The 26,427-nt window shown below is 49.1% G+C and overlaps 2 protein-coding genes across 3 annotated transcripts; one reads left to right on the top strand and one right to left on the bottom strand.

Annotated features, from left to right (window-relative positions):
• The first annotated feature begins 470 nt into the window (after positions 1-470).
• On the top strand, positions 471-4,897 carry LOC310644349 (zinc finger protein 574-like). Its single transcript, XM_083369233.1, has 2 exons — positions 471-558; positions 1,895-4,897. The coding sequence occupies exon 2, from the start codon at positions 1,906-1,908 to the stop codon at positions 4,474-4,476; it is 2,571 nt and encodes an 856-aa protein (XP_083225359.1). The 5' UTR covers positions 471-558; positions 1,895-1,905; the 3' UTR covers positions 4,477-4,897.
• A 1,798-nt stretch (positions 4,898-6,695) lies between these two features.
• On the bottom strand, positions 6,696-25,939 carry GSK3A (glycogen synthase kinase 3 alpha). 2 transcript variants are annotated; one of them, XR_014493287.1, is made up of 12 exons: positions 25,655-25,939; positions 23,754-23,941; positions 23,582-23,665; positions 19,665-19,775; positions 14,354-14,484; positions 12,392-12,498; positions 11,301-11,398; positions 10,998-11,093; positions 10,411-10,597; positions 8,865-8,966; positions 8,076-8,237; positions 6,696-7,619 (listed from the first exon to the last, which is right to left on the bottom strand). XR_014493287.1 is itself a non-coding variant. In XM_083369234.1 (11 exons), exons 1-11 carry the CDS (start codon positions 25,857-25,859, stop codon positions 8,161-8,163), a joined length of 1,386 nt encoding a protein of 461 aa, XP_083225360.1. In that variant the 5' UTR covers positions 25,860-25,939; the 3' UTR covers positions 8,011-8,160. The 2 variants fall into 2 exon arrangements, 1 of the variants encoding a protein (XP_083225360.1); XM_083369234.1 differs by lacking the exon at positions 6,696-7,619 and having other exon boundaries at positions 8,011-8,237.
• Positions 25,940-26,427: the final 488 nt, after the last annotated feature.

The following is a 26,427-nucleotide window of genomic DNA, read 5'->3' as shown; positions in this document are numbered from 1 at the left end:
AGTCGGCCTTACCGCGCCGTAATTTGGGTGAATAAACAGCGAGTCTCTGACCCGAGGCGAAAAAGGCAACACTGCCGCCTTTATGCTCTAACGGCGAAGCACTGTTTACGTAAAGTGGCGTCAAGGAAACGGCGCTGGTTGCGTAAGCCGCTTCCAGAATATGCGGAGGCGGGCGCTACGCCCAGATACACAAAAGACGGAGGGGGAGGGGGAGCGAAGCCCAGGTCTTCATCCTCGTGACGGGGCGGGGCTAATGAGCGGCCGGGCCCGCCCATCTCCCCTCAGGCCGCGTTGCTCATTGGCCGGGCCTCTGGAGCCTCGTTCTCCCTTCTCTCCTGAAGGAAGGGCTGGAACGTCACAAAAAAACCCTACGCGCCGACCCGCCTCTCCAGTATCGAGGTCTCCGATTGGCTCCCTTCGGGTTGTGGGGGAGGCAATGAGAGGGCGCGGTGCACCCTAGGCCGAGCGGGGCCTGCGTGACGAGGGAGCGGCCAGAGAGAGGCCGGGCGGACGCCGGCTGGTGGCGGCCGCGGCGGCGGGTTCGGCCCAGCGGGCCGGGTGAGTGCGGCGCCCCTACCACCGCCGGAGCCATTCCCTCGCCGGTGGCTTCCTTCCCTTAGAGCCGAGCCACGCGCCCTCCGACCGGCGGCACCAGCGAGCCCGTCTCGCCAGCCTGCGCCCCTGTCAGGCTCTCCCCCCTCGGCTCGAGTTCGCCTTTGAACTGCACGCGAAGGCGTGTGGCGCTGCAGGCCCTCCCGCCAGCCAACCCCGAAGTATGGCTTTGGTAGCGCCGGTCTGTCATGTGGGGGGCGAAGGAGGCTGTCGAGGGAAGCTCCTTGGGCCGTGGAAGCGCTGGAAATGGCCTCCTCAGGGACGCCCTTCTCTGCCCCTCAGATGCTGCTTGCAGAGCGTTTCCTACTAGTTCAGCGGTAGGTAAGCCCGGCTCTTTAATGACTCGTGGACTTCAACTCCCAGACTTCCTGAGCCAGCCTGGCTCAGCTTGGAAACCTCCCTTTTCCCTCAGCGTGGCTGGCTGAGGAATTCTGGGAGTTGAAGTCCACAAATCATAAAAGAGCCCAGGTTGCCTACCCCTGCCCTAAGGGGACGCTATAGCTCGGACAGACAACGGGGAAGAGAAAATAGTGCATTAAAGTGTTGTAAATCACACGCAGGTGACCACAGGGTGCTGCAAGCGGTCGTAAATGCGGGCTGGTTGCCGAGTGTCCCACATATGGTCATGTGACCATGGAGTGGGGGTGATGGCCATCCAAACTTCAAATCTGGGTTATAAGTAGCTTTTGGGAGGTCAGCTGTAACTTTGAACAGTTCTCCAGCTAGCAGGGAGTTCATCTTTCAGGGGTAGGCAACCTTGGCTCTTTTATGACTCGTGGACTTCAACTCCCAGAATTCCTGAGCCAGCCTGGCTCAGCTTGGAAACCTCTCCCTTTCCTCTCAGCGTGGCTGGCTCAGGAATTCTGGGAGTTGAAGTCCACAAGTCATAAAAGAGCCAAGGTTGCCTACCCCTGTAACTAGTTAGTTTCCATGGAGGTTCCACCTCGGCAAAGAGCTCAGGGTGGCATATGTGTCCTTCATCATCAACATCATCATCATCCTTGCCCGCCCCCCTCAGCAGCGGGGTTTTCAGTGTGCTTGTTTTTTTTTAAAAAAAAAAACCTAAAGTATCTCCAGTAGCTTCCTTTTACACAGTGATACCATTTTCTAGCAAATCCCGTCCCGTTCCTGTTTTTTAGGTTGGAAATGCCATTCCTTTGTGGGTTAATGTGTTCTTCCTGTGATTGGTTTTTTTTTCAACATTTTTGCAGTGTTGCTTGCCTTAAGGTTTGTTTCTTCCTCTCTACAATCTCTGTCCTCCCTCCCTCCCCCTTTCCCACAGGTGTAATCATAATGGCAGAGGACTCGGCTCCATCTTTGTTTTTCCAGCATCAGTACATGTGTTCGGAGTGTGGGGTTCTCTACAACACTTTGGAGGGGGTGCTGCTGCACCACCAGAGCCATTTAGGGGAGTCCTGTGAGATGGCAGCCACTGCCACTGTTGCTGATGCAGAATCCCAACAAGACAGCCGCTATCAGTGCCTGGAGTGTGGGTGTGTCTTGTGGTCACCTGATGAGCTGTTAGCGCACCAAGAAGTGCATCCCAGGGAAGTACCAACCCGCCCTTCATCTCTCCCAGCTACCACTGGGCAGATCCGCTACCAATGCAATGAATGTAATGAACTTTTTCCTTCTACGAGCCTCTGGCTAGCTCACCGCCGGACACACCAGAAACAGGAGGCTTCAGCCAACTCTTCTCCATCAATTTTACCTTCTCAACTGCCTCCCTCCCCTCCCTCTGCCTCCCAAATATCCAATCCTCAGCCTCCCCAGATCTCTTGCCCCCCAACCTTGCAGGAACTACATCCACCATCACCACAGTCAGTCCCCCCCATGCATCCTTATGAATGCTCAGAGTGTGCCTGTCTTTTCTTAACACCAGAAGAGCTGCTGGAGCATCAGGGTGAACATTTTACTGAAATCGAGAAAGAGAGTGGGGAGCCAGCTGAGGTGGCAACACAGGAAGCGTCCAGCCCCTACATGTCCCCGATGCCAAGCTCTGAAGAAACAACAGCGGTGCCTCCCCCTGCTCAGGTTTTCTGTTGTCCTGAGTGCAAGCAGGCTTTGGGTACAATGGAGGCGCTGCAAAAGCACCAACAAGAACATGTGGGGAGCAGTGAGGAATTCCTATGTGGAGAATGCCAGCGTGGCTTCACAACAGCCAAGCGGTTATTGGCTCACCAGCGGGTGCACGTGGATGGCACCTACGAGTGTCCAAATTGCAACAAGATCTTCAAAAAGGCAGCATCTCTTGAACAGCACATGCGCATCCATAAAGGCGAAGCGCTCTACCTCTGTGTGGACTGTGGACTTGGCTTCTCCACCGAGATGACCTTAATTATGCACCGCAAAAATCACACTGCCAACCCCTTGCACCGTTGTCACTGCGGCAAGACTTTCAGCAATATGACCAAGTTTCTTTACCATCGACGCACACACGCGGGCAAGAGTGGGGTCCCAGCCACACGGGCCGGAGGAGACCCTGCATCCAGCCAGCCTCCTGAGCCAATGCCCAGCGAGGGGGAAGCACTTGGCTCGGCCCCTTCCTTGCTTCCCCCAGGGAACTCGGCCGAGGCCTCCAGTGGTGGGTTCCTGTGCCCTCAGTGTGGAAAGGCGTTCTCCACGCATATCCGGATGGTACGGCATAAGCGAGTCGTGCACGTGCTGGAGCGCAAGCACAAATGTCCCACGTGTGGCAAGAAGTTCAAGAAGCTGGTGCATGTGCGTAATCACCTGCGGACGCATACGGGGGAGAGGCCCTTTCAGTGTTCCGAATGTGGCAAGACATTTGTTTCCCAGGCTAACCTGGCCCGGCACCACGTAACCCACACCGGAGAACGGCCTTACCAGTGCCAGGTCTGCGACAAGCGCTTCACTCAGTCCTCTAACCTTCGCCAGCATCGCCTTTTGCATACGGCCCCTAACGGAGACGGGTCCCACTCGTGTGACGACTGCGGGGCTGCGTTTCTCCGAGCCCGTCAATTGGCCTTGCATCGAATGGTACACAAAGGGTGCTTGCCTTTCCCTTGTCCAGACTGCGACAAATCCTTTTCACGCCACCGTCTCCTCGAACTGCACCGGCTTAGCCACTCAGGGCATGAACCTCACAGCTGCCCAGACTGCGGCGCTCTTTTTGTGGTGGCCTCCAAGCTGCAGCAACACCGCTGTGCCAGGCAACGCGAGCCGGGGAGCCCCCAGCAGTCGTACCTCTGCACATCTTGTGGCAAGTACATGGGATCGTTGGCCAAGCTGACCTTGCACCAATTGGTTCATTCGGGGCAGCGTCCGTACAACTGCCCACTCTGTGGGAAAGCCTTCACCACCCCTAGCGGGCTGAGCCGACATCAGCAGCGCCATGCTGGCCTGCGCCCTCACAAGTGCCCTACCTGCAGCAAGACATTTGTGGCGGCCTCCGGGCTGCAGCTGCACCAGCGCACGCACACAGGCGAACGCCCGTTCCTCTGCCCAGATTGTGGCAAAGCTTTCCGACAGGCCACCCACCTCCGTGAACACAGACGCCTGCACACCGGGGAGCGGCCCTATCGCTGTCCAGAATGTGGCAAGGCCTTTGTGCAGTCCATGCACCTGGCTGAGCACAGACGGATCCACACTGGGGAGCGCCCGCACCCTTGTCCCCTCTGCTCCAAGACTTTCAAGACCGTCTCGAACTTGCGGAGCCACCGCAAGACGCACACAGCGCTGGCGGCCGGCCAAGATGCTCTGCAGTCTTCTGAATCCCTTGTAGCTTCCAGCCAGTCCACCCAGACCATCATGTGCACCAAGTTTGGGGAGACAATTGCTATAATTGAGAGTGCAGAGCCGCTCCCCATGATGGAGACCATAGAGATCTATCTAGAGATGTAAATTTCCCAGAAATACAGAAGCTGCGCGAGGGAGGAGAATTTCCCATCTTTTCCCGTATTTAGAATTACAAGGGGCGCCCGAGGGCGGTGTCCGCATTTTTGCCTTGGTGCAGAGGTTTGAATCATCTTTAACTCTTCTGTGTAACAAAGGCCGAACACGCCAGCAGGGAGCAGAGCTCCAAGGGTGCATCAGCAAGCTTCTCAGAGCACCAAAAGTTGCTAGTCAGCCCGTTTAGTTTCGTACGGAGGCCTAAGCTGCAACTTATGGACCTCATTTTGTGATTTTCTCTGGGCAGTTCCTTTTTTGTCTTGGGTGTGTGTGCAGGGATTGAAGTTGGGCCACTCATCTTGACCACAACCAGGTGTTTATTGTAAATTAAAAGAGATGTGTTATATTCCATAAGGTCTCCCAGTTTCATTATCGAGATTCTAAGGAATGGCTTGATACAGTATCTAGGACAGTCAGTCCTATAGTTTGACAATTATTTCCTTGCTTTTAGGAAAACAATGTTACCCACTATTATGTCAAAGTTGCAATTTTATGACAATATTGCTACATCTTAAGGCAAAAGAAAGGGGATACTTTTGGGCTTCGATAGTTTGACACAGTTTTTATTATGCCTGCAGTCCTAGCAGAACAAGCCGCGCTATTAAAACTGTTCCATCTGAGCAACAAGTAAAAGTACAGGATTTCTGCTTTTAATATGTAACTCCTAGTTGAAGGCCAATTCCATTTTTTTTAAAATTGGAAAAAAACTACCATCTTTAGGTGGTTGGTGCATGATGACTGACGAACGTGCACATTTTAAAACTCAAGAACTTTTATGATGACTTTCCAGCCCAAAACATTTTAGCGTGACAGGAAAAGGAAATGATGATTTCAATGGCAGTGAGCATCTCATCTCCCTGGGTAGTTTGTCTTACAGTGTTGTATTTGCAGCATTTGAACAACATACTAACATCACCGATGTCACCCAATCTTGAGTTCATCCAGTGTACTAAACTTTTTAACTATGCTGGCTGACTTCACTAAAAACACTGAGCCATTTGCAGAATCTGGAATTGCTAGCAAACAGGCATGTCAGTAACATGTAAGGATACTACCTTTTTAGAATATAAAACTCTAGAGAGTTTACCGAAGCAGATGGAAACTGCAGGGATTAAAGCTAACACCATTCAGTGGAACGATCCCACTGTAACAACTAACCAAGCAATTTATGCCACCTGGTTGGGGCCATAACAGATATATTAATTGAACGCACTTAAGCTACAGCCCAGTTGACAAATTCTCAGCTAACGCTAAAGGTTATTTTTTTAATCGTGTGTAGTTCAATAGCAAGCTGACACTGCTCAGACTGGTGTCTCCACTCACACACGTTGAACCAAGTAGAGCTGGGTTACGCGGTCTAAGCGTTCTTTTATGACCTTGAATTGTATAGGAGAATTTAGGGCATTTCAAGTAGCCAGTACTGACACAGGGAACGTGTGGCTGGAGCCTAAGGCTGATACATAGCTCTAATTTGCCCTGTCTGCCCCCAAACACTCAGCCACAAATGCCTAGGGCAGCAAAACCTTGATCCCAACATTAAGGAACGTTAAGAAAGCCTAAAACCCTGCACGTTCAAATGTAAACAATGAAAACAGGATGGTACAAAACTGAACCACAATTCCACTCTCACTGAGATCTGTACAGGTAGTCCTCAACCTAGGACCACAATTGGGCCCAAAATCTTACGTTGGCAAGTGAGAAATTTGTGAAGTGGGCTTTGCCCCCATTTTATGACATTTCTTGCCACATTTGTTAAAGTGAACCACTACAGTTGTTAAATTAGCAACGCGGTTGTTAAGTGAATCTGGCTTCCCCATTGACTTTGCTTGTCAGAAGGTCGCAAAAGGGGATCACGTGACCCTGGGATGCTGCAACCGTCATTAAGTGTGAGTCGGTTATCAAGCATCCAAATGTAAATCGATGTGACCACGAGGGTGCTGCAACGGTCATAAGTGTGAAAAATGGTCATAAGTCACTTTTTTTCCCCAGTGCTGCTGAAACTTCTAACAGTCACTAAGTGAACATTGTTAAGTCGAGGACTACCTGTATTTGGCAACAAACAGCTCAACAGTGACTTTTCTTTCATTTTCTGGGGCCTTCTTGCTATTATTATTGTTTTATCTCATTCAATTCTCTCCCCATTAATAAGGAGCTTCATGACAGTCCTTCCGTTCATGCCAATAATTTATTGAACCGGATGTCTGTACACAGCCAAAAAAAAACCTAAGAAAGAAACTAACACACAATGTAGGAAGGAAGGAAGGAAGGAGGAAGGCAGTGATGAGGATAAATATGAGGGTGAGGGAAATTATCCACAGGCTGCACCCTGGCTCCCTACGGGGAACCGTCAATCCTAGATGATTTGAAAATGGAAGGAAACAGGATTGGGGGGGCCAGGGGGGTTGTCAATCATTGCAACATTTCATTAAGAAAAAAAATTAATCTATTTACAGGGAAAATGGAAAAAGGAAGCCACTTGAAGGGATTTAGATGAGGAAAATACGTATTTACAGCAGGAAGGGAACAGGCATTAAATTAAAACTTGCCTCCTCCAATTCCCTTTTTGAGAACCCCCCGCCGCCCCCCGCCCCCCCCCCCCCCCGAGGTCCACAAAATGGATCTGCAGCACCGGGGAGGGAAACTGCGATAGGGAGCAGATGCAACGGAATTCAGAGCAAGCTTCTGCTAGTTTCCTGCCTGCTCTAATACCAGCTTGTTCCAGACACACACACGCGCGTCCGCGCACACATACACACAACGCACACACTTCACAGGGTTTCCCCCCCTCCCGCAAGAAATCCCAGTGCTACCTCTGATGGGATGGCAGGAGGAGCGAGGAATGGTTGGCCATGCCCCCCCCCCACAATCCAAGGCAAGGGGGAGAGGGGTTTCTTGTTCCCGGTAAAAGAGATTGCGGTAGAGGCATGGCAAGCAAAGGGCCAGGTCGGGGTGGGGGGGGTGTTGCCAGGGGGGAGGAAGGGCGATTCCCCGCTGGAATGGGACAAAAGTGAATGTTATTGGGCTATAAAACCGACCTGCTTAAAAATACAGCATCCGGGTTTCATAGGCAGACAGGCTTTGGGATGGAGGGCCATCTGGGGAAGGAACCATCAACAGTGTGAAGGGATATACAGAAGGGTGGGGTTCGGAAAGCACGAATGACATGAGACTGGAAATAAAACCATATTTTTTTTTCCTCCCCAGGGGATGTTAAAAACAAGAGCAACTTAAAACTCACTTAGGACAGACTTGGGACTACCCAGAGGGGGAGGAAGAAAGGAAGATGGCAGCAACTCTCTGGTCCTTCCCCCCCCCCCCCCGCTCTCCGGAGGCACCAACCTGGACCGCTTTTGACAGAGAAGGGGAGCCCTCAAGCCGTGGGATTTTTCTGTCTCTCTCCCCCCCCCCGCCCCAAGCCAAAGCATTAGAGGACAACCTGTGAGGGAATCCCCCCTCCCCTCCCCTCCCTCCCCCCCCATCCAAGGGGCCACCTATCCCCAATTGGCCTCCCCCTCCACCTGGTCCCCAGGCCCAAGGTTGCTTTCCCCCACCATTCACAGTTCAGAGAAGTCCATGTGGGTGGCCTGGGGGTAGGGGGGTAGTGGAGGGGACCTGCCCCCCGGGCCCAGCGACCCCTCAGGATGTATTGGCAATGGGTCCTGCACCGTCTCCTGGTGTGACCTGGCTCCTGTCAGTGTTCATTCTTCCCTCACCTAGAGAGAGAGGGGGGGGGGGAGAGAGAGAGAGAAACAGTCTGAAGCTATGTTGGACCTTCCTTTTCAAAATAAGCCAAGTTGTTAAGTCTCATTTTGTTGTTGTTAAGGTGCCTTGGCAGTGCAGTGGTTAAACTGCAATCCTGCAGGCAAAACACTGCCCACATCCTGGAGTTCAAGGTTGACTTAGCCTCCCGGTGGGTAAAATGAGGACCCAGATTGGTAGGGGCAATAGGCTGACGTTGAAAACCGCCCAGAAACTGCTATAAAGCACTGCTGAGCAGTGTATACGTGTAGCAATAGCATTTAAGACTTGTATACCGCTGCACACTGCTTTACAGCCTTCTCTAAGGGGTTCACAGAGTCAGCATATTGCCCTAATAATCTGGGTCCTCATTTTACTGACCTTGCAAGAAGGATGGAAGGCTGAGTCCACCTTGAGCCAGTCAGGATCGAACTCCTGGCAGTGGAATGCAGAGTTAGCCTGCAATACTGCACTCTAACCACTGCGCCACCAGGGCTCTAAGCGCAATTATTGCTGTTGTAAACCATACACAAATAACCCCCTCGCGTTAACAGTTCCTGCTCAAAATTCAAGTGAAGCACCACAAATGAGATAGCACTCACTGTGCGAGGTTCCAGAGCCAGACACAGGCCCGACTGAGCTCGCCTGGGACCGGATGTGTGGTGGAATGAGGTTGGAATTCAACCCTGGCTGAATGGACAGCTCTGCAAAGAAAAAGAGAGAGGGTGAGGCACCCCATAAACTCATCTGGGGAGTATCCGTTCATTTCCACAGGCTCCTCAACCTGCCCGAGGAGCTGTTAACCAACAAAAGTTGAGAGCTCCACCAGGTGTTTATTTTTGATATAAAGCGTAAAAAGACACCACTTTTGCAAAGGAAAAACCAATTGGAAACTCGAGCTCTTCGCCAGCGGTGTTTTTAAAGGCGCCTTTTAATCTCCCAACACTTGCAAAGCGCCTCAGTTCCCAATTAATCGCTCAACAACAATGCAAAACAGAACATTGTTTTAAGATCATTCACACGGCAACGTAACCGTTCAGAGATGGTTATCTGGAGCACGGGACCAGCCTGATCTGAAAGGCTGCAGGCCACACGATAACCATTCCTCCTGTTAAACTGTTACACGGACAGCATCAACTTTGCTGAACTGAAAGGAGCTACGCCGTTAAAAAAAAAAAAGAGCATTTCAGGCTGCAGCCAATTACGTTTCTAGGGGTGCTATTTTATTCCTGTTGCCGGTTCTACTTCACGGAGGCTGAAACCCTTCCTGGAACACCTCCCCTGACCTTTTGTACAGAGGGAAACCAAACCAAATTAATCCTCTCTGTCATTTATTCATTCAAACACAGGGAACAGGAAGCAGCAGAAGGTGGAATGGGGTGGTGAAAAGGGCTAGCAAAAAATATAGATCTCACAATATAACTGAGAGTCAGTTTGGTCTAGTGCAGAGGAAGGCAACCTTGGCTCTTTTATGACTGGTGAAATTCTGGGAGTTGAAGTCCACGAGTCATAAAAGAGCCACGGTTGCCTACCCCTGCCCTAGCGGGTAAGGCACCAGGCTAGAAAGTGGGAGTTCTAGTCATGACAACTGGCTAGGTCAGGGGAAGGCAACCTTGGCTCTTTTATGACTCATGGACTTCAACTCCCAGAATTCCTGAGCCAGCCAAGCTGGCTCAGGAATTCTGGGAGTTGAAGTCCATGAGTCATAAAAGAGCTGAGGTTGCCTACCCCTGGGCTAGGTGATTTGGGGGCAATCGTTCTTTCTCAGCCCAATTCACCTCAAGAGGGTTTTTGTTGTGGGGAAAACAGGAGGAGGAAGTATTGTTCACCACCTTGAGTTATTTGCAAAACAAGCGGAATATAAATTAAATAAATAAAGCATTGGGAGTAGGAGAAGGCAGTTCCCAATGCAGCATTCAGCAGCAGTTGATTTGATGCCTGGCTCAACCAAGGCATATTCTAAAATTATTCACAGTATGTTTTCCATAGCAAATGGAAATTCTTCCTTGAATTTTTCAGCACTGTTCCCGATTATTATTTTTTCCCCCAAGCATTTGGGGGACCGTTGTGCCTGTTTTCCCTTGGATATTTTTTTTTAAAAAACCAAAAACGCTTCTGTGTCCGGCTAATTAGATCCCAAACACTTACCCACAGGGCTGAAGTTGAAGAGCGGGGGCAGGTCACGGCCGTTGGGCAACCGGGCGTTGGGCTCACGCAGCTCGTCAAAGAAGCTGTTGGCACAGGCCTCCAGGGGAGAGAGGCGAGTGGCCGGGGTGTACTCAAGCAGACGGCTGCACAGCGAGATGGCCTCCAGCGGCGTGCGAGGCTTAAACACCTGCAGCGGCAAGCAAAGCCAACGGAGAAAGCGGGATTCGCTTAACGACAGCATCACTTCACTTACCAACCCTGGCAAAAAAGGCTGTAAAATCAGGTACAGCTGCCTTTCTTAGCAATGAAAATTCTGGGCCCCGGTGTGGTCATCAGTTGAAGAATACCTGTATGACGCATATAGTTGCTGTGTTTAATTTGCCCATGGGCAGCTGGCAGGGTTTCTTGGGGTGGCCTGGTTGCAGATTGATTTTAAAGCCAGGTGCGTAGAACCCAACTCTGCCAGGACCCCTCAAACGTTTCCTTTTCCCCAGGGATACTCTAGAAACGTAACTCTCTTGGGAAACAGCATGAAGTCAGCACTCCAAGCTTCGTCTTTCCCACCCTCTCCCTGCCCCGCTCTTTACCTTTATCCATGGATGTGCTTTGATCTGGGGGAACTTGAACTCTGTGTAGTTGGGGTTCATCTCTCGTATCTGCTCTCGCGTCGGTGTTCCCAACACCTACCGAAGGGAAGGGAAGGAGAACAATCAAAGCACAGCAGGTCTTGGTTGTACTTCGACAACAAGACAAAAGCCCAGTCACTCATCAGCCCATTAGGCTGACTCTCCAGTTCCACTTTAGAGCCTAATTTGCAAGACTGAAAATAGGCTGTAGCGCTCTCGCTAAAGGGCAGGGGTGTGTGTGTGTGGGGGGAGTTAAAAAGTTACCTTAATGATCTCCACGAGCTGATCCACTCCGCTGTCGCCAGGAAAGATCGGCTGCCCCAGAAGCAGCTCTGCCAGCACACAGCCGGCAGACCAGATATCTAACGAGGGAAGCCAAAAAGGGGGACGGTCAGTCCCACGGTGCCCCACTGCTTACTGTGAAGATCTGCGGTGCTTCCACTTGGTTCCTGAAACCACCCTGCCAGCCCACTGGTTTTCTGGCCAGACAAAAGGTCTCGAGTTCAAAACCGAGCAGCCCCAAGCAGATTGCAAGACGCGGGCCAGCGAAAAGGCTCCTCAATCAAGACAAAAATACGGTACTAAGCAAGGGACAGAAATCAAGATGCTTGCTTAAAAAGATTGGGGGAGGGGGAGCTGAGTGGCCTAGTGGCCCATGCTCACCGGACAATTACAAACAGTCTTCCAGGTACGACTACAAATGGTGACCGGGACGTCCATTGCTAAGTGACGTGGTCGATAAACGAGTCACACCCTATGTTGTAACTTTTCCCACAGTTAAGTGAATTTAACTTTGTTGCAAACCCTTGGGAAGCTCACAGATGCCAATCGGAGGGCCCAGAAGGCTGCAACCATCTTAAATACATGCCAGTGGCGGAATGTCCGAATTCGGACAATGTGGCCACGGGGACACTGCACCGCCGTAACTTCGAACAGTTGCTAAAGGAATGGTCGTAAGTCGTGGACTACCTGTATAGGTCTGTCTTCCTATGATGCAACACAGATAGAGCTATACCAGGGGTAGGCAACCTTGGCTCTTTTGTGACTCGTGGACCTTCAACTCCCAGAATTCCTGAGCCAGCTGGGAGTTGAAGTCCATGAGTCATAAAAAAGCCAAGGTTGCCTACCCCTGAGCTATACCCTAATGCACCCCATTTCCAGGCGGACTACAAATCCCAGGGTTCTCCAGCCAAGCCATTCCTGGAAGTTGTAACTCCACACCTGGAGGTTTTGGGAGAAGGTCAACGCTCGGAGTTTGCTTCCAGAAGCAACCACATCGATAGGGAAGGAAATTCACTTGGTCTGAAGGGCAAAAACTTGCAAGATGCCTCAATGGGCGGCCAGGTCATTCTCACCTATGTTCGAAGTGTAGTCGGTGGCTCCGAAAATGAGCTCAGGCGCACGATAATAGCGAGAACAGATGTAGGAAACATTTGGTTCGCCCCGCACCAGCTGCTTCGCGCTGAGAAAAAAAAAAGAGGGAATGGGGGATGGGGGTCCAGAGAGAACTGGGACGCTATTGAAACAAGGGCAGAGAGGCATAAATTGAAGCCTCCCTATGGCCCCACCTTCGAGACCCCCCCGCATTTGTGAGCTGCATTTGTTATCTCACAAAAAGTGAAAAAATATTCAACACACAATTTAAGAATGCCAATACAAATTACAATATATCTAGAGTACAATTCCACGCAAACAAAATAAATACAAGGAGAGTTTTGGGGACTGCAGTTTGCCCTCAGCCCATCACTCAAAAGCCACAGGGCGATCTCAGCCCAGAAGGGGATACCTGCTCCCCCATTTAGAAGAGTGTAACAGAGCTGGAAGGGACCTTGGAGGTCTTCTAGTCCAGCCGCCTGCTCAAGCAGGAGACCTTACACCATTCCAGACAGGTGGCTGTCCAAGTCTCTTTTTAAAAACCTCCGGTGATGGAGCACCCACGATTTCTGGAGGCAAGCTGTCCCACTGGTTAATTGTTCTCACACTCAGCAAATTTCTCCTTAGTTCCAGGTTGTTTCTCTCCTTGATGAGTTTCCATCCCTTGCTTCTTGTCCCGCCTTCGGGGGCTTTGGAGAACAGGATGACCCCCTTTTCATTATGGCAGCCCTTTAGATATTGGAACACTGCTATCGTATCATCCCATGTCCTTCTTTTCATTAGCATTTCATTAAAATCAGGGCTCACAGCCCTAGATTTCCAGCAGGAAGATGTGGGTCCAAATCCAGGTTAACCTTGAAGCTGAAACAAGTGGCCTACGACTCTCTCTCACAACCTCCTCACAGGGCTGTGGGAAGGGAAAACAGCAGCAAGGGGAAACATCCAACTGTGCTGTCTCAAACCTCTTGGAGGAAAGGTAAGATCTGTAACATTTATTTACAGGATGTGGCTCATAAATTCCTTCTGGGGAAGCTTTGCAAGATGACCGATGAAACCGTGCCAGGAACAAAACACACACAAAAAAACGAACCCTAACAGCTACGCAGAAACAAGGTCATAGAAGGAGCAACACTTTGAACACTGGGGGTGGGTGGGAGGGAGGGAAGGAAGGAAGGGTCAGTCAAGACCGCTGACCAACCATGTGCAGCAGCTCTGAAAGAATTTTCCTCGAAAGGAAAGCCTTTTTGAGGCAGGCCAGGCGCAATGCAAAAGTTGCCAGAAAGGGTACGGGACGCAGAGAAGCAGCGTTGTACATAAGGCAAGAAGCGCATGAAACCTTTAGGGAAAGATTTCAACTTTGTAAGAACAAGCTTAGTTTTATTATTGTGTTTAATGATTATGATTTAACACCTGTTGCTTGTATGTACACTGAGAGCTTATGCACCGCAGATTCCTTGTGTGTGTCCAATCACACTTGGCCAATAAAGAATCCCATCCCACCCCACCCCACCCTATTCCTATTCATTACACTATTCTAGTCTATTCTAGTCTATTCTAGTCTATTCTATTATTATTCTATTCTATTCTAGTCTATTATGTATATTTATTCTGTTCTATATTTCTATTCTATTTTATTCTATTCTGTATATTTATTCTGTTCTGTTCTATTCTATTCTGTATTTCTATCTATTCTATTCTACTCTATTTTCTATTCTTATTCTTTCCTATTCTCTATTCTATTCTATTCTATTCTATTCTATTCTATTCTATTCTATTCCATTCCATTCCATTCCATTCCATTCCATTCCATTCCATTCCACTCCACTCCACTCCACTCCACTCCACTCCACTCCACTCCAATTCTATTTGTGGCTGTAGTGCCACAAGCCCTATAGGCAAACCCACTCCTCTGGTTAGAGGGTTGTGTCACGTGCTTCTCTCACCTGCCGAAGTCGCAAAGCTTCAGTACTGCTGTATCGGGATCCACCAACAGGTTCTGAGGTTTGATGTCTCGATGACACACACCTTGAGAATGGATGTAAGCGAGGCTGCGGAACAACTGATACATGTATACCTGAATGGAGGAAGGGCAGAGGCCATTAACGAGTGTCAGTTTGATATACTTTAAATCATTAGCATAGAAAATAGGAGCCTGTGAATTCTTAGTCCTGCCTGAGACAGGAAAGCGGGCTAAGTGACTTTAGGCCAATGACCAGGAGATTGTGAGTTCTAGTCCCTCCTTAGGCATGAAAGCCGGTTGGGTGACTTTGAACCAATTCCTCTCCCTCAGCCTGCCTCACAGGGATGTTGTTTATTTATTACTTAATTTTTATCTATTACCTTACAGCAGGGGTGTCAAACTCAATTTCATTGAGGGCCGCAGCAGCATTGCGGTTGCCCTCAGGGGGCCGGATGGGTGTGGCCTGGGTGGGCATGGCCTACTGGGTGGGCGTGGCTAAAGTGCGTATGGCCTACTGGGTGGGCGTGGCTAGAGTGCGTATGGCCTACTGGGTGGGCGTGGCCAGCTCTACATCGTTGGCATCAAGGGTGCCTATGGGGGCCTGGGCAGGAGTGGGACAGATCTGAGGGTCTCTGGCATGAGGAGGGTCTCTGGGCCAGGGTCAAGGCCATGGGGGCCGTTCCCTCACTGTTTCCAGGATGGCTTCGCGGGCCGCATGAAACCACTTCGCGGGCCGGATCTGGCCCCCGGGCCTTGTGTTTGACATGTCTGCCGTACAGAGTGAACACGCCTAATCCTTCTACTTTTCCCCCATACAACAATCCTCAACTGTTGTAGTGAAAACTGGTGGAATGGGTGGTAGGTATGTTCGCTGCTTTGAGTTGGCCAAAATGCATATTTTAAAGTGGGATAAAAATATAATACTATATCTTAAAGCAAAAGCTAGCTATAAATATCGACTTCCTTAATACAAAGATCCTCCTCTAATTTTAATATAGCACAACATAAAGAGTAACATGGTATCCGTCCACCTACTCTTATTATGGATAATGCAATGACACGTGATTTTTAAAGCAGATTCCTCTGTCCGATGATACCAATGTCCTTACTGTCTAGACAGGGGTAGGCAACCTTGGCTCTTTTATGACTCATGGACTTCAACTCCCAGAATTCCTGAGCCAGCTGTGCTGAGGGGAAAGGGAGAGGTTTCCATGCTGGCTCAGGAATTCTGGGAGTTGAAGTCCACAAGTCATGAAGGGGCCAAGGTTGCCTACCCCTGGTCTAGGAGATTCAGATCAGCATATCTGGAAGGTGTTAGCTTTCCCCAACCTATCTTAAGATTACTAGAATTGAAGGGCCATGTTGCCTCAGAGCAGATACTTCCAGCAGATACTGGGCAAGCATCTTTGGAGAATTTAAATGAGATAAACAACCCTATTATCATTTGTCCCTACTGTCTGTAGTCTGTAGTCCTCAACTTACAAACACAATGAAGCCTGGAATTTGGGTTGAAAATCATTGCAGTCATAAGCTGAGTCACCAAGTGATTCACCGTGCGATTCGCTTGACGACCTTCAATTTAATTTTAAGACTGTTTTCAGGAAGGCCGTAAAGGGAGTCGCCTGGTGAATCACTTGATTGGTAAGCAAACCACCTGGGCATTAAGCAAATCAAACATAGCCAATGGATTTTTTTTTTGCTGTTTTCTGCCAGAAAAAAAAGGGGGTGGGTGTGGAGACACAAATCATGGCCACATGATTGCAGGATGCTGTAGACCAGGGGTAGGCAACCTTGGCTCTTTTATGACTCGTAGACTTCAACTCCCAGAATTCCTGAGCCAGCATAGCCAAGGTTGCCTACTCCTGCTGTAGACAGTCATAAATATGAGCCGGTTGCCAAGTACCCAAAATGCAATCACATAATCACAGGGGTGGGGGGCAGGGGAATGCAGCAGACGTAATTTCAAGGACAGGTCATAAGTAGTTATTCTGAAGACCGCTGCAACTTCAAACGGTCGCTAAGCGGGGACTGCTTATAATACGTCTGCAAAAAGGAGGGTCCTAATTGGGCAGCTTGCCGATCAATGTTGGTAGATCCCATCATTATGGAGGCATCAAATCTTCCTGAAAGCATCAATGCTCACTGCCGTCCATTTTTGCCATAGACTACCCCATGGAAAATACAGGGAAAATGCCACGCCCATTGGGTAATGGACATGGATTGATAAAGAAAAGGGGATTTTTTTTTCTTTTAGCACTGTTTCTGCTAAACCACTGCTAGTTAAATGGATAGAAAACCTTAAGCAAGATGCAGGCAGAAACAATCACAGCCCAGAATAACCGTAGAATTCTGTTTGAGAATTCCTGACAGGGAACCTAACGGGAGTTAGAGAATGAGGGGAAAGAGAAATATGAGAGAGAATGAAGAATGTGGGGAGAAGAGAAATAAACTGAACAGGAGGGCAGGCAAATAAACCCATTCCAGTATTCACACGACAAACGTGGGCTACGAACTTAACTATTGCCTCGTGTGGTCGTGAATGTGAATACTGCTTGATTTTAGTGCTTCTCAAATATATTATTGAAAGAGAAAATTAGGAGCTTTTTTTAAAGTGCAAAATAACGCAAGTAAGTTTTCTTAATGGTAAGATCCACTTTTTTTTTTTTTGCTTGGCCTGAGGCAATCTGCAGCTGCCACCCACAGCAGCCACCAAAGGGCAGATGGGGATCACGATGGCATCCAAGTGATGATGAGTCATCCTTTGCCCATGTTCATTACCACTTGCCCCGAGGGAAGCATCCCTGGATAGGGAGGAAGATATGCACAGTCTGTCCCAGAAATGGTTGTCACCACCAATTGCAACAAGGAGCGATTCCAGAAGTTCTCCTTAAAAAATAATTTATATTTGCCTGCAATCTTTCAGGTTGCTTAAAAGCCCATTTTGAGAGGACTGGCTTCCCCAAAGGCTTGAAAAACATAACGATACTAATGAAGCAAATAAATAAATAGAGCCAGTTTGATTTAGTGCAGGGGTAGGCAACCTTGGCTCTTTTATGACTCGTGGACTTCAACTCCCAGAATTCCTGAGCCAGCCATGCTGAAGGTTAAAGGGAAAGGTTTCCATGCTGAGCCATGCTGGCTCAGGAATTCTGGGAGTTGAAGTCCACGAGTCATAAAAGAGCCAAGGTTGCCTACCCCTGATCTAGTGGTTAAGGCACCAGGCTAAAAACTGGGAGATGGTAAGTTCTACTCCCACCGTATCCATGAAAGCCAGCTGGATGACTTTGGGCCAGTCATTCATTCTCAGTCCAAATCACCTCACAGGATTGTTGTTGTCGGGAAAATAGGAGGAGGAAGAAATATTAGGTATGTTAGCTGCCTTATTTGTAACAAAGGCAGGCAATGGATGGATGGATGGACAGATTCACACACACACACACACACACACACACACAGAGGGAGAGAGAGAGAGAGAGAGAGAGAGAGAGAGAGAGGGGGGGGAGAGGGACGGACAGATATAAGGGCAAAACAGATATTTGCCTTTGGACTCCCTACAAGTAAAAAAACCCTGATGATGATGATAATAATAATAAATAGCTGCTAAAGCCATTGCAAAATGCCATTCCATTCCATCTTTACGCCCTGCCCCTTGAAGAGAAGGACAAATCAAATCAAATTCCACCCACTTTTCGGATAAAATGATCAAGAATTAAAAAGAAAAGATAAAAGAAACGAAAACATAGCACCCCAAAAGTATTGCATTTAATGGAAAGGTGGTTTGAAAAAGACCAAGGTATGCATTTATTTATTTATTAAAAATGAAGGTATTTAAACTCAAGTGTTTAAGAAGAATGCAAGGCATGTTGGCACCCAGGACAGGTTATGCAATGGGGACCACAGCTATTTAAGTGATGGGGGGGGAGAGGGGAGAGGGGAAAAAAAGTGGGAGGTGGTTTTTGAAAAGAAAAAAAAAGGCTTTGTATAAGGAAAGTCTCCTCCCAGCTTTTCTGGTAAAAAAGAGCTCAGGTCAGAGGTGGTGGGAAAGACTTCAATCGGAGCTCCTGGAAAGCTGATATTCTTATTTCGATAATGCCCAGCTGCTGGTGGAACCAAAGGTTTTCTTGGGAATTGGGACATTTTCTTGGCATGCTCTCATGCAGGATTTTATAAGGACAGGAAGAATAAAGATACCTTTAAATCAAGTAGGAATCCACCCAGTCACTCGAAAGGTAGAAGAGAAGGCAAAAAGCTGCTGGCATGCAAAGAGGTGTTAAACAAGGACACTGATCCCACTTCAGAGGTAGCTGGAGATCAACTTCCAGGCTAAGGGTGAGGGACAGCTGGCTTTGTGCTCCGGGCAACAACTGGAGAACTACAGTTTCCCAATGCCAGTCTTGGCACTGCAGTCTGATTACCATTTTCCTTCCCTTAGTAATGCAAAGGCGAGGGAGGGCAGGTAGGAGAAGACAACCAAGCTGTACCCAGACTGAGCCCTACAACAATTTAACTTCACTGAAAATCAAGGGACTTTGATTTGGACCCAAGCAAGCTTCTTCCACGCACAATATAAAACCCAAACAGTCAGTGGGGCAGGACAACAACAGACATACCGAATTCATGCCTTAGAAATAAGAAGGTTCATTCTAGAGAAAAAGTCTCTCTGGCTGCTTTAAAAAAAATGACATTAATATTGTTATTTAAATAGCCAGAGAAGATGGAAGGCATAAAATGCTCGACGGACAAAAATAAATTTTACAGGAAGAACCTCTCTTGTAAGACAGTATCACGGGTGAAGGATTCCATCTCAAACAAGTTTCTTTTCTTTTTTTTAATGATAATCGGACCAAATGCTCCCAAAGGCGTTACCTACAAGAAATCTCACGTCGGACACCCCATGCTGCCAAACCAGCAAGCTGTAACCGATTCCCACAACTTCCTCCAGCCCTCAAGTGCGCAAAACAACGGCTTGGTGTTTGTTTATTTCCACCGAAACCGAAACCGTGATTTTTTTTAAAAAATAAAACCCTGGTTTGCTGAACAAAAGCTACAGTGGCCTGCTCATGATGTGAAGTTGTGGGTGAAGAGAAGGCCTGGAGGAGAGAGACCGAAACGAAATAACAGGAAGTGTGCTCAAAGGGAAAGTGCAGGGGGGGGGGGGACACCCACTTCTCTGTCCTCAATTGCCTTCAGCAACCTAAAACTCCAATCTCCTTTACAGCTTAGTATGCGGGTGGGAATTAATCAAAGCCTCCCTTCGCTGGTGTGAGAGGTTTCAAGAGAGGTGCCGTGCTTACCTTCACGTAGATGACGGGGATGGTCTGTTTGGCTTTGGTGAAGTGGCGGGCCACACGATAGACCGTTTCGGGCACATAGTCCAGGACTAAATTAAGGTAAACTTCATCCTTCTGCAAGAGAGTGCAGAATGTCAGAGAACAAATGGGATTCCCCCAACTAACAGCGTCTTATCAAACAGGGGTGGGGGAACTATGGCCCTTTTATGACTTGGGGACTTCAACTCCCAGAATTCCTGAGCCCTCGGGAATTCTGGGAAATCCACCAGTCATAAAAGGGCCACAGCTCCCTACCTCTGCTCTAAAAGGACAATAGACTACACTATTGTTGCTTATTTGATTTGTATGGCGGCCCATCTCATCTAAGTGACTCTGGGCTGCTGACAACAGGTTAAAAAAAAATCCCACCCAAAAAACCCCCACAAGTTAAATATCAACATACAAACACATAAGAAGCCTCCGTCTTGTTAGCAATATCACTTCAATAAAGAGAGATTCTAGTCCTGCCTGGGTAAGCTGCAGTCTAAAAATGCAGAGACAGACATGCTTCATTTATAAAAGGAGAAAGCTTCTTTCTTGTCACCCTCTCAGAAACCCGTGTCTGAAATCGTTGTGGCACCGTTGTGGCTTCCCTCCCTATAATTCTTGAGGTTTTGTGCTCAGAGGCATCCTGCTATTATACTATCTCCAATTATTTTTGGATTCAGCTCCAACAACAAACATGCAACTTGCAGCTGGACACTCTCTTGCCTCAGATTACGCGTCGACTAAAACACAAAGGGTGGGAAACCAGAGGGGAAAATTAGACACCTCTCCTTGCTGAGCTTCATTATTCCAGCATCTCTATAGCCCAGATTTAAGAACCCGCATGTGTAGGTTTGCCAACCAGGTCACTAAAGTAACCCCTGCAGATATGCCCTCCCAACTTTTACTCTTTTAAGCTGATCGATAAGAATTACTCAAGATCTGGCAAGCCTTTCCGGATAGAACGGGGGAGAATACAACATGCAGGTAGTCCTCGGCTTACAACGGTTTATTTATTTAGTTTATTTAGCAGTTTATTTACTGCTAAGCTTGTAAGCCGCCCTGAGTCTTCAGAGAAGGGTGGGATATAAATGGAATTAAAATAAAATAAAATAAATAGTGACTGTTCAAAGCTACAACGGCACTGAAAAAAGTGACTCGCGGCAGTTTCTCACACTTACGACCGTTGCAGCATCCCCGTGATCACGTGATCAAAATTCAGATGTTTGGCGACTGACTCATATTTACGACCGCTGCTGTGTCCCAAGGTCACGTGATCCCCTTTCGCAACCTTCTGACAAGCAAAGTCAACGGGGAAGACAGATTCACTTAACGACCGGGGGGAACCAACTTACCGATTGCAGCGATTCATTTAACAATGCTGGCAAGAAAAAGTTGTAAAATGGGGCACAAAACGCACTTAACGAGTGTCTCACTTAACAACAGAAACGTTGGGCTCAGTTGTGGCCTTAACAATTAACTTAACCATTAACCTAGAGTGTGGAACAGCTTGCTTCCAGAAATCGTGGGCGCTCCATCACTGGAGATTTTTAAGAAGTCTGAGATGTTATAGGCTCTCCTGCTTGAGCTGGGGGCTGGACTAGAAGACCTCCAAAGTCCCTTCCAGCTCTATTCTATTCTATTCTAAACTCCTACTCTACTCTACTTCTACCCTACTTCTATTCTATTCTATTCTCTATTTTATTCTATTCTATTCTACTCTATTCTATTCCTATTCCTATTCCTATTCCTATTCCTATTCTATTCTATTCTCTATTCTATTCTATTCTATTCTATTATTCTATTCTATTCTATATTCATTGCATAAATCCTATTAATCCATGTTCAAGTTCCCTTTGGGACTATCACTATGGGAGATCACTTGAGCTGCAAGCAGGTTTAAACTCCTATTTAGTTTTCAAAATCATTGGAGAACTTTTGACACACACAGCAGTTGGGTTCATGCAATGCCTCAAGACAGAATCCAAAAAACCAGAGTGTTACGGGAGACCAGACAATATCTATCAACCTAATCTGTCTCACAAGGCTAATGTGTGGGTAAAATTGGAGAAAAGAGCAGACCAGAAGCATGGGGAGGATACGATGGAGAAACAGTGCAGACACCAAAAGCCAGATCAACCGGAGAGAATCCTCCACGTTTGAACAGAACGTGTCCAGAAAAAGGATCTTTCCCAGGGATCATGACACCTAATAAGCTTAATGAATAAAAACGTGAATATTCAATCTAGGGGAGTACATATAGTCCACCTCAGTAAACAGGTGCACAGAAGCACAACCTACAGTAAGGAGGACTTAAAATCTTATCAAAAATGGTTATTGATGTTAAAAAAAAACCTCATGGCGTCAAAAACCAGGAGAATATCAAAGTGTGAGTGATAGATAAAAGTATCAAAATTCAGGACAGGAACTTCTAATCAAGAATTAGCCACTTCTACTCCTCCCTGATCCGTTTTCTAAAAAAATTAACAATATTCCATGACAAGGTAGATAAAAAAATCAGCTGGTCACAGTCCAATACTTTTTACCTTATAAGATAAATGACAAAGCTCTGTAGGAAGTGAGTGGTATAAACATTTCTCCAGTCTACAGCCTGTTTAATTGCCATTATTTTTCCCAGTTATTTCTCTTGCTCGCCTTTCTCCACATTGAGAAATTTTTCTGGAATCAAAGAGCTACAAAGCCACTTTGAGTAACGATCTGATCACTAATCCAGATAACCTCTGTGCTTACATTCTTTGGGAAAACGCTGTTGATCAGCAGTATGGATCTCTTAATACTCATCCTGGCTCTGAGAACTCTACTAAATGGACCCTGGTTTTCAGTCTCTTGATTCAATAAACTTATGCAATAAACGCTATGAGACCTTTCCTTCACTGGAGGCTTTGCCCACCAAGAGTGAAGATCCTGAGAGGGAAGGAAATAAATTATTGGTGGTTTTTCCTTCCCAAGGTCTAGTGTACTACAAGCATTTCTCTTACATGAGACAGTTGAGCCCAAAGTTTCTGTTGCTAAGCGAGACCTGCCCCATTTTATGACCTTTCTTGCGGTTGTTAAATTAGTAACATGATTTGTTAGGCGAATCAGGCTTCCTCCATTGACTTTGCTTGTCAGACAGTCGCAAAAGGTGATCACATGACCCCAGGACACTGCAACCGTTATAAATATGAGTCAGTTACCAAGCCTTTGGAATTTTGATCGTGTGGCCATGGGGATACGCTCTTTTGCAGTGCTGTTGTAATCTGAACGGTCACTCCTGACAGTGAGGACAGCTTGCCTCCAGAAATCGTGGGCTCACTGGAGATTTTTAAGAAGAAACTGGACAATCACCTGTCTGAGATGGTATAGGTTCTCCTGCTTGAGCAGGGGGCTGGACTAGAAGACCTCCAAGGTACCTTCCAGCTCTATTCTATTCTAAATGAACTGTTATAAGTCGAGGACTATCTGTATCTATCATCTGTTTCAAGAATGGGATATGAAAAACAAAGGATGCATTTTGATTGTGAACATGAAGGGGCATCAAGTATTAACCTGAATTTCTTAAGCCAGGTCATAAACATGGTCTCTGCACAGTCTTGGATTCACGTCAATGCTTTACAGCAGGGGTCTCCAACCTTGGCCAATTTAAGACTTGTGGACTTCAATTCCCAGAATTCCTCAGCCAGCATGAATCTTAAAAGATTACCAAGGTTGGAGACCCCTGCCTTACAGCATAGACAGTACAGTATAGACAAAGAAAGGGGATTACGGGAGTTCCAGTCCAAAATACAAAGTGGGCAAATTACAAATGTGAGGCAGACCCTCCAAAGCAGGAGGACGAAGAAAGAATAAGCCCTGTTACTCTTCTATGGCGTGCCCTCTTTTCTCTCTTCCCTCACCTTTTCTCCACTCGAGTAGAAGAAATATCGCAGGCGGACAATATTGCAGTGATCCAGCTTCCGCATGATCTGTAGCTCCCGGTTCTGAAGTAAGGACAGAGAGACCAAAATGAGACACGGGAATCCAGTGGTAAAATTAGCAAAAGACCAGACCATCCCCTTCCAGTCTCACCTTGAAACGTTTATCTTGTAATACCTTCTTGATAGCCACCAGTTCACCAGAGTCTGCTAATCGGGCTTGGTAGACAACGCCGAAGGACCCATTGCCGATCACTTTGATATCGGAATATGAGACTTCTTGAGGGCGGTCGGGACCCTGGCCGGGTGTAGCCACCACCGTGGTCACTTTACTATTATCTCCTGAAAAGAGGAATGACGGTGAAGTCCAGATGGCTCAGACGGGACAAAAGTCTGATTTAGTCCCAGCGGCCTAATTTGAACTCCTTAAATGTCTTCCTCTGTCTTTCCCAATCCATCTCCACAAACGACACCCTTAAAACGTCTCCCGTTCCAATTAAAAAGATGATCTTCACCAAACCCACGTTAATACTAATAGCAATAGGCGCCTTGGGTGCAACCCCGAAACAACCCTAACACTCCTTGAATACCATCAGCATTGAGAAAATCCCCATCAGTCAATTGCAAAAGGCGGCCTCACTCGGAACAGCTGACATCCTGATACACATCTGCAACACCTTCAAACATCCACATCTGCCTATTCCAGGTCCCTGGGAGGGACTTGATAGGTGGACGAAAATACCAAACCCAGCCTGAACATCGGTAGTAATAACAATAGTAATAGTAATAGTAATAATAATAATAATAATAATAATAATAATAATAATAATAATAATAATAATAATAATAATAATAAACAACAACCAAGCTGGTTCATCCTTGGCCCCACGGTTTCCAAACTCAAATTCTACCCTAAGACGGACCCAGACAAAACACACCATGACATCCCAACTCCTGACGTGCTTTAATGCCAGGAAGGCAATGACTCCGTGCTACGTGTAGTAGCAAGGTTGACCTTTGAAGGTGTGATGGCCGGCTCACTGCTCCCAAAGCGGGGTAAGCTGGTAAGCCAAAATTTGGGGCCCATAACCAGGGAGAAGAGCCGAAGCACCAAAGGCTGGGGGCGGGCATTTGTTTTTGCCCAGAGGAGCTGGCAAACCACTCGCTACCATGGGCTTTATCCTCCCGCCCGCCTCACCCGCTTTTCCTGCTACAACTTGCATCCCTGGTGAGTTTCTCGCATTCAGCCTGGCCACTCCAACGCCCTCCACCCGTCGCCTGACCCCCCCCCCCCAGCCCCACCCATCGGCGCCCACCTCTGGCCAGGCTGCTGTCTCCCCTCGGGAGCCCTGGGGCTCGGAGGGCAGAGCCGCTAGCAGCCCAAGGCACGGGGCCCCTTCGCCGCAGCCCTCCTCCTCCTCCTCCGCAGCCGAGCCCAACCGGCGCTCCATCCCAAGGCTACGGGCGCCCGCAGGCGGCAGCAGCCGGTGACAGCCCCGCGGAAGCCCCCACCCCGGCCCACCCTGCCTCACTCAGCCCCGATCGCCTCCTGACGTCAGCGGAGAAATCCTGGAGCCCCGCTCCGGTTGCTGACCTCGGGGTAGCTTCTCCCTGCCGAGCCCCGCCGCTGCCAGGGCAGGAGCTGAAGCCGGGCGGGCTCACCTTGGGCCAGGGGTCGGCAACCTCGGCTCTTTTATGACTCGTGGACTTCAACTCCCAGAATTCCTGAGCCAGCGTAGCTGGCTCAGGAATTCTGGGAGTTGAAGTCCACGAGTCATAAAAGAGCCGAGGTTGCCGACCCCTGCCTTGGGCGAACCCAGCCGGCCTTTCCGGCCCCTCCAGGGGCGTCCCCTGCCCCCCTCCTCCTCCGGAGCCCCCCGAGGAGGCCGGCGGGGCTCTTCCCTCCCGGCCCGCTTTCCCCTTGGCGCAGCGGCCCCCTCCCGGCGCCTCGTGCCCGGCCCCCCCTCCCTTCAGGCCCCCTGGGCGCTCCTCCTTTGTGCGGCTCCCCCGGCCGCGCCTGCCCATTCATTCCCGCCCGGCCCGGCCCAGACTTACGCCCGAGCTTGAGCCCCGGGAAGGCGACGGTCGAGCTGGTCCCGCCTCCCCCCGGCCCAGGCCCGGCAGCCCCCCCGGGTTTGCCCCCCGGCGCTGCCCCCGAGGTCGGGCCGGGCGCGGTGGGGGCCGTGGCGGGAGCCCCGCCGGACGGGTCTGCGAAGGAGCTGGTTCGGGGCCGGGAAGAACCGGCGCTGCCGCTGCTCATGGTGAGGCCGACACCGGGGAAAAGGGGAGGGGGGGGCCGCGCTGGCTGGCTCCGTCTGAGGCGGCTCGGGAGCCGGCCCTACCCGGCCCTGTTGCAAGAGCCGACGGGAAATGGAGTCTCGGGCGCGGCCCGCCTACTTATCTGTTACGGATGAGAGGACTCGATTTCCCAGAAGGCGCCGCGCAGGGGACGGCCGTAAGCGCGGCGGCCGAAAGGGGTGACGGGATATCAAGTCCTCTCATTCCGCAGCCTTCGGCAGCCGGCCGGGCTCAGGACTACAAGCCCCGGCGTGCCTAAAGACCTGAAGCGAAGGAAGGTGGGAAATGGAGTCTTAATCTTCACAGCGCGTAATTCAGGTTGGACGCAAGGGCACTCCGCTTCCCAGCATTCCTCGCGCTGAACCCGGCCAGCCTATCGCACAAGAGGCAAGGGGACGTTTGAGGTGGTGTGTGTGTGGGGGGGGGAAAGATTTGAGTTTGGCTCCTCCCAAGCAGAGCAGGAAAAGGAATCCTGAGGCGCGATAGAGGCGCGAGGCGGGCGCTCGGCCGCCTGAACAAAAAAGCCAAGA

Source organism: Vipera ursinii (genome assembly GCF_947247035.1).
Source record: "Vipera ursinii genome assembly, chromosome: 9".
Taxonomy (NCBI): Eukaryota; Metazoa; Chordata; class Lepidosauria; order Squamata; family Viperidae; genus Vipera; species Vipera ursinii.
This window is presented reverse-complemented; position numbering and strand designations above follow the sequence as displayed.

What these genes read in the sequence shown, in the direction of transcription:
- LOC310644349 (XM_083369233.1), top strand. Translation starts at nt 1,906, where the DNA reads ATGGCAGAGGACTCGGCTCCATCTTTGTTTTTCCAGCATCAGTACATG.
- GSK3A (XM_083369234.1), bottom strand. Translation starts at nt 25,859, where the DNA reads ATGAGCAGCGGCAGCGCCGGTTCTTCCCGGCCCCGAACCAGCTCCTTC. An exon ending in CGACTACACTTCGAACATAG is followed by an intron (nt 11,399 to 12,391) that starts GTGAGAATGACC and finishes TTCCCTCGTTAG; the next exon opens with ATATCTGGTCTGCCGGCTGT. An exon ending in CTTCAACTTCAGCCCTGTGG is followed by an intron (nt 8,967 to 10,410) that starts GTAAGTGTTTGG and finishes TTTTCTTTGCAG; the next exon opens with AGCTGTCCATTCAGCCAGGG.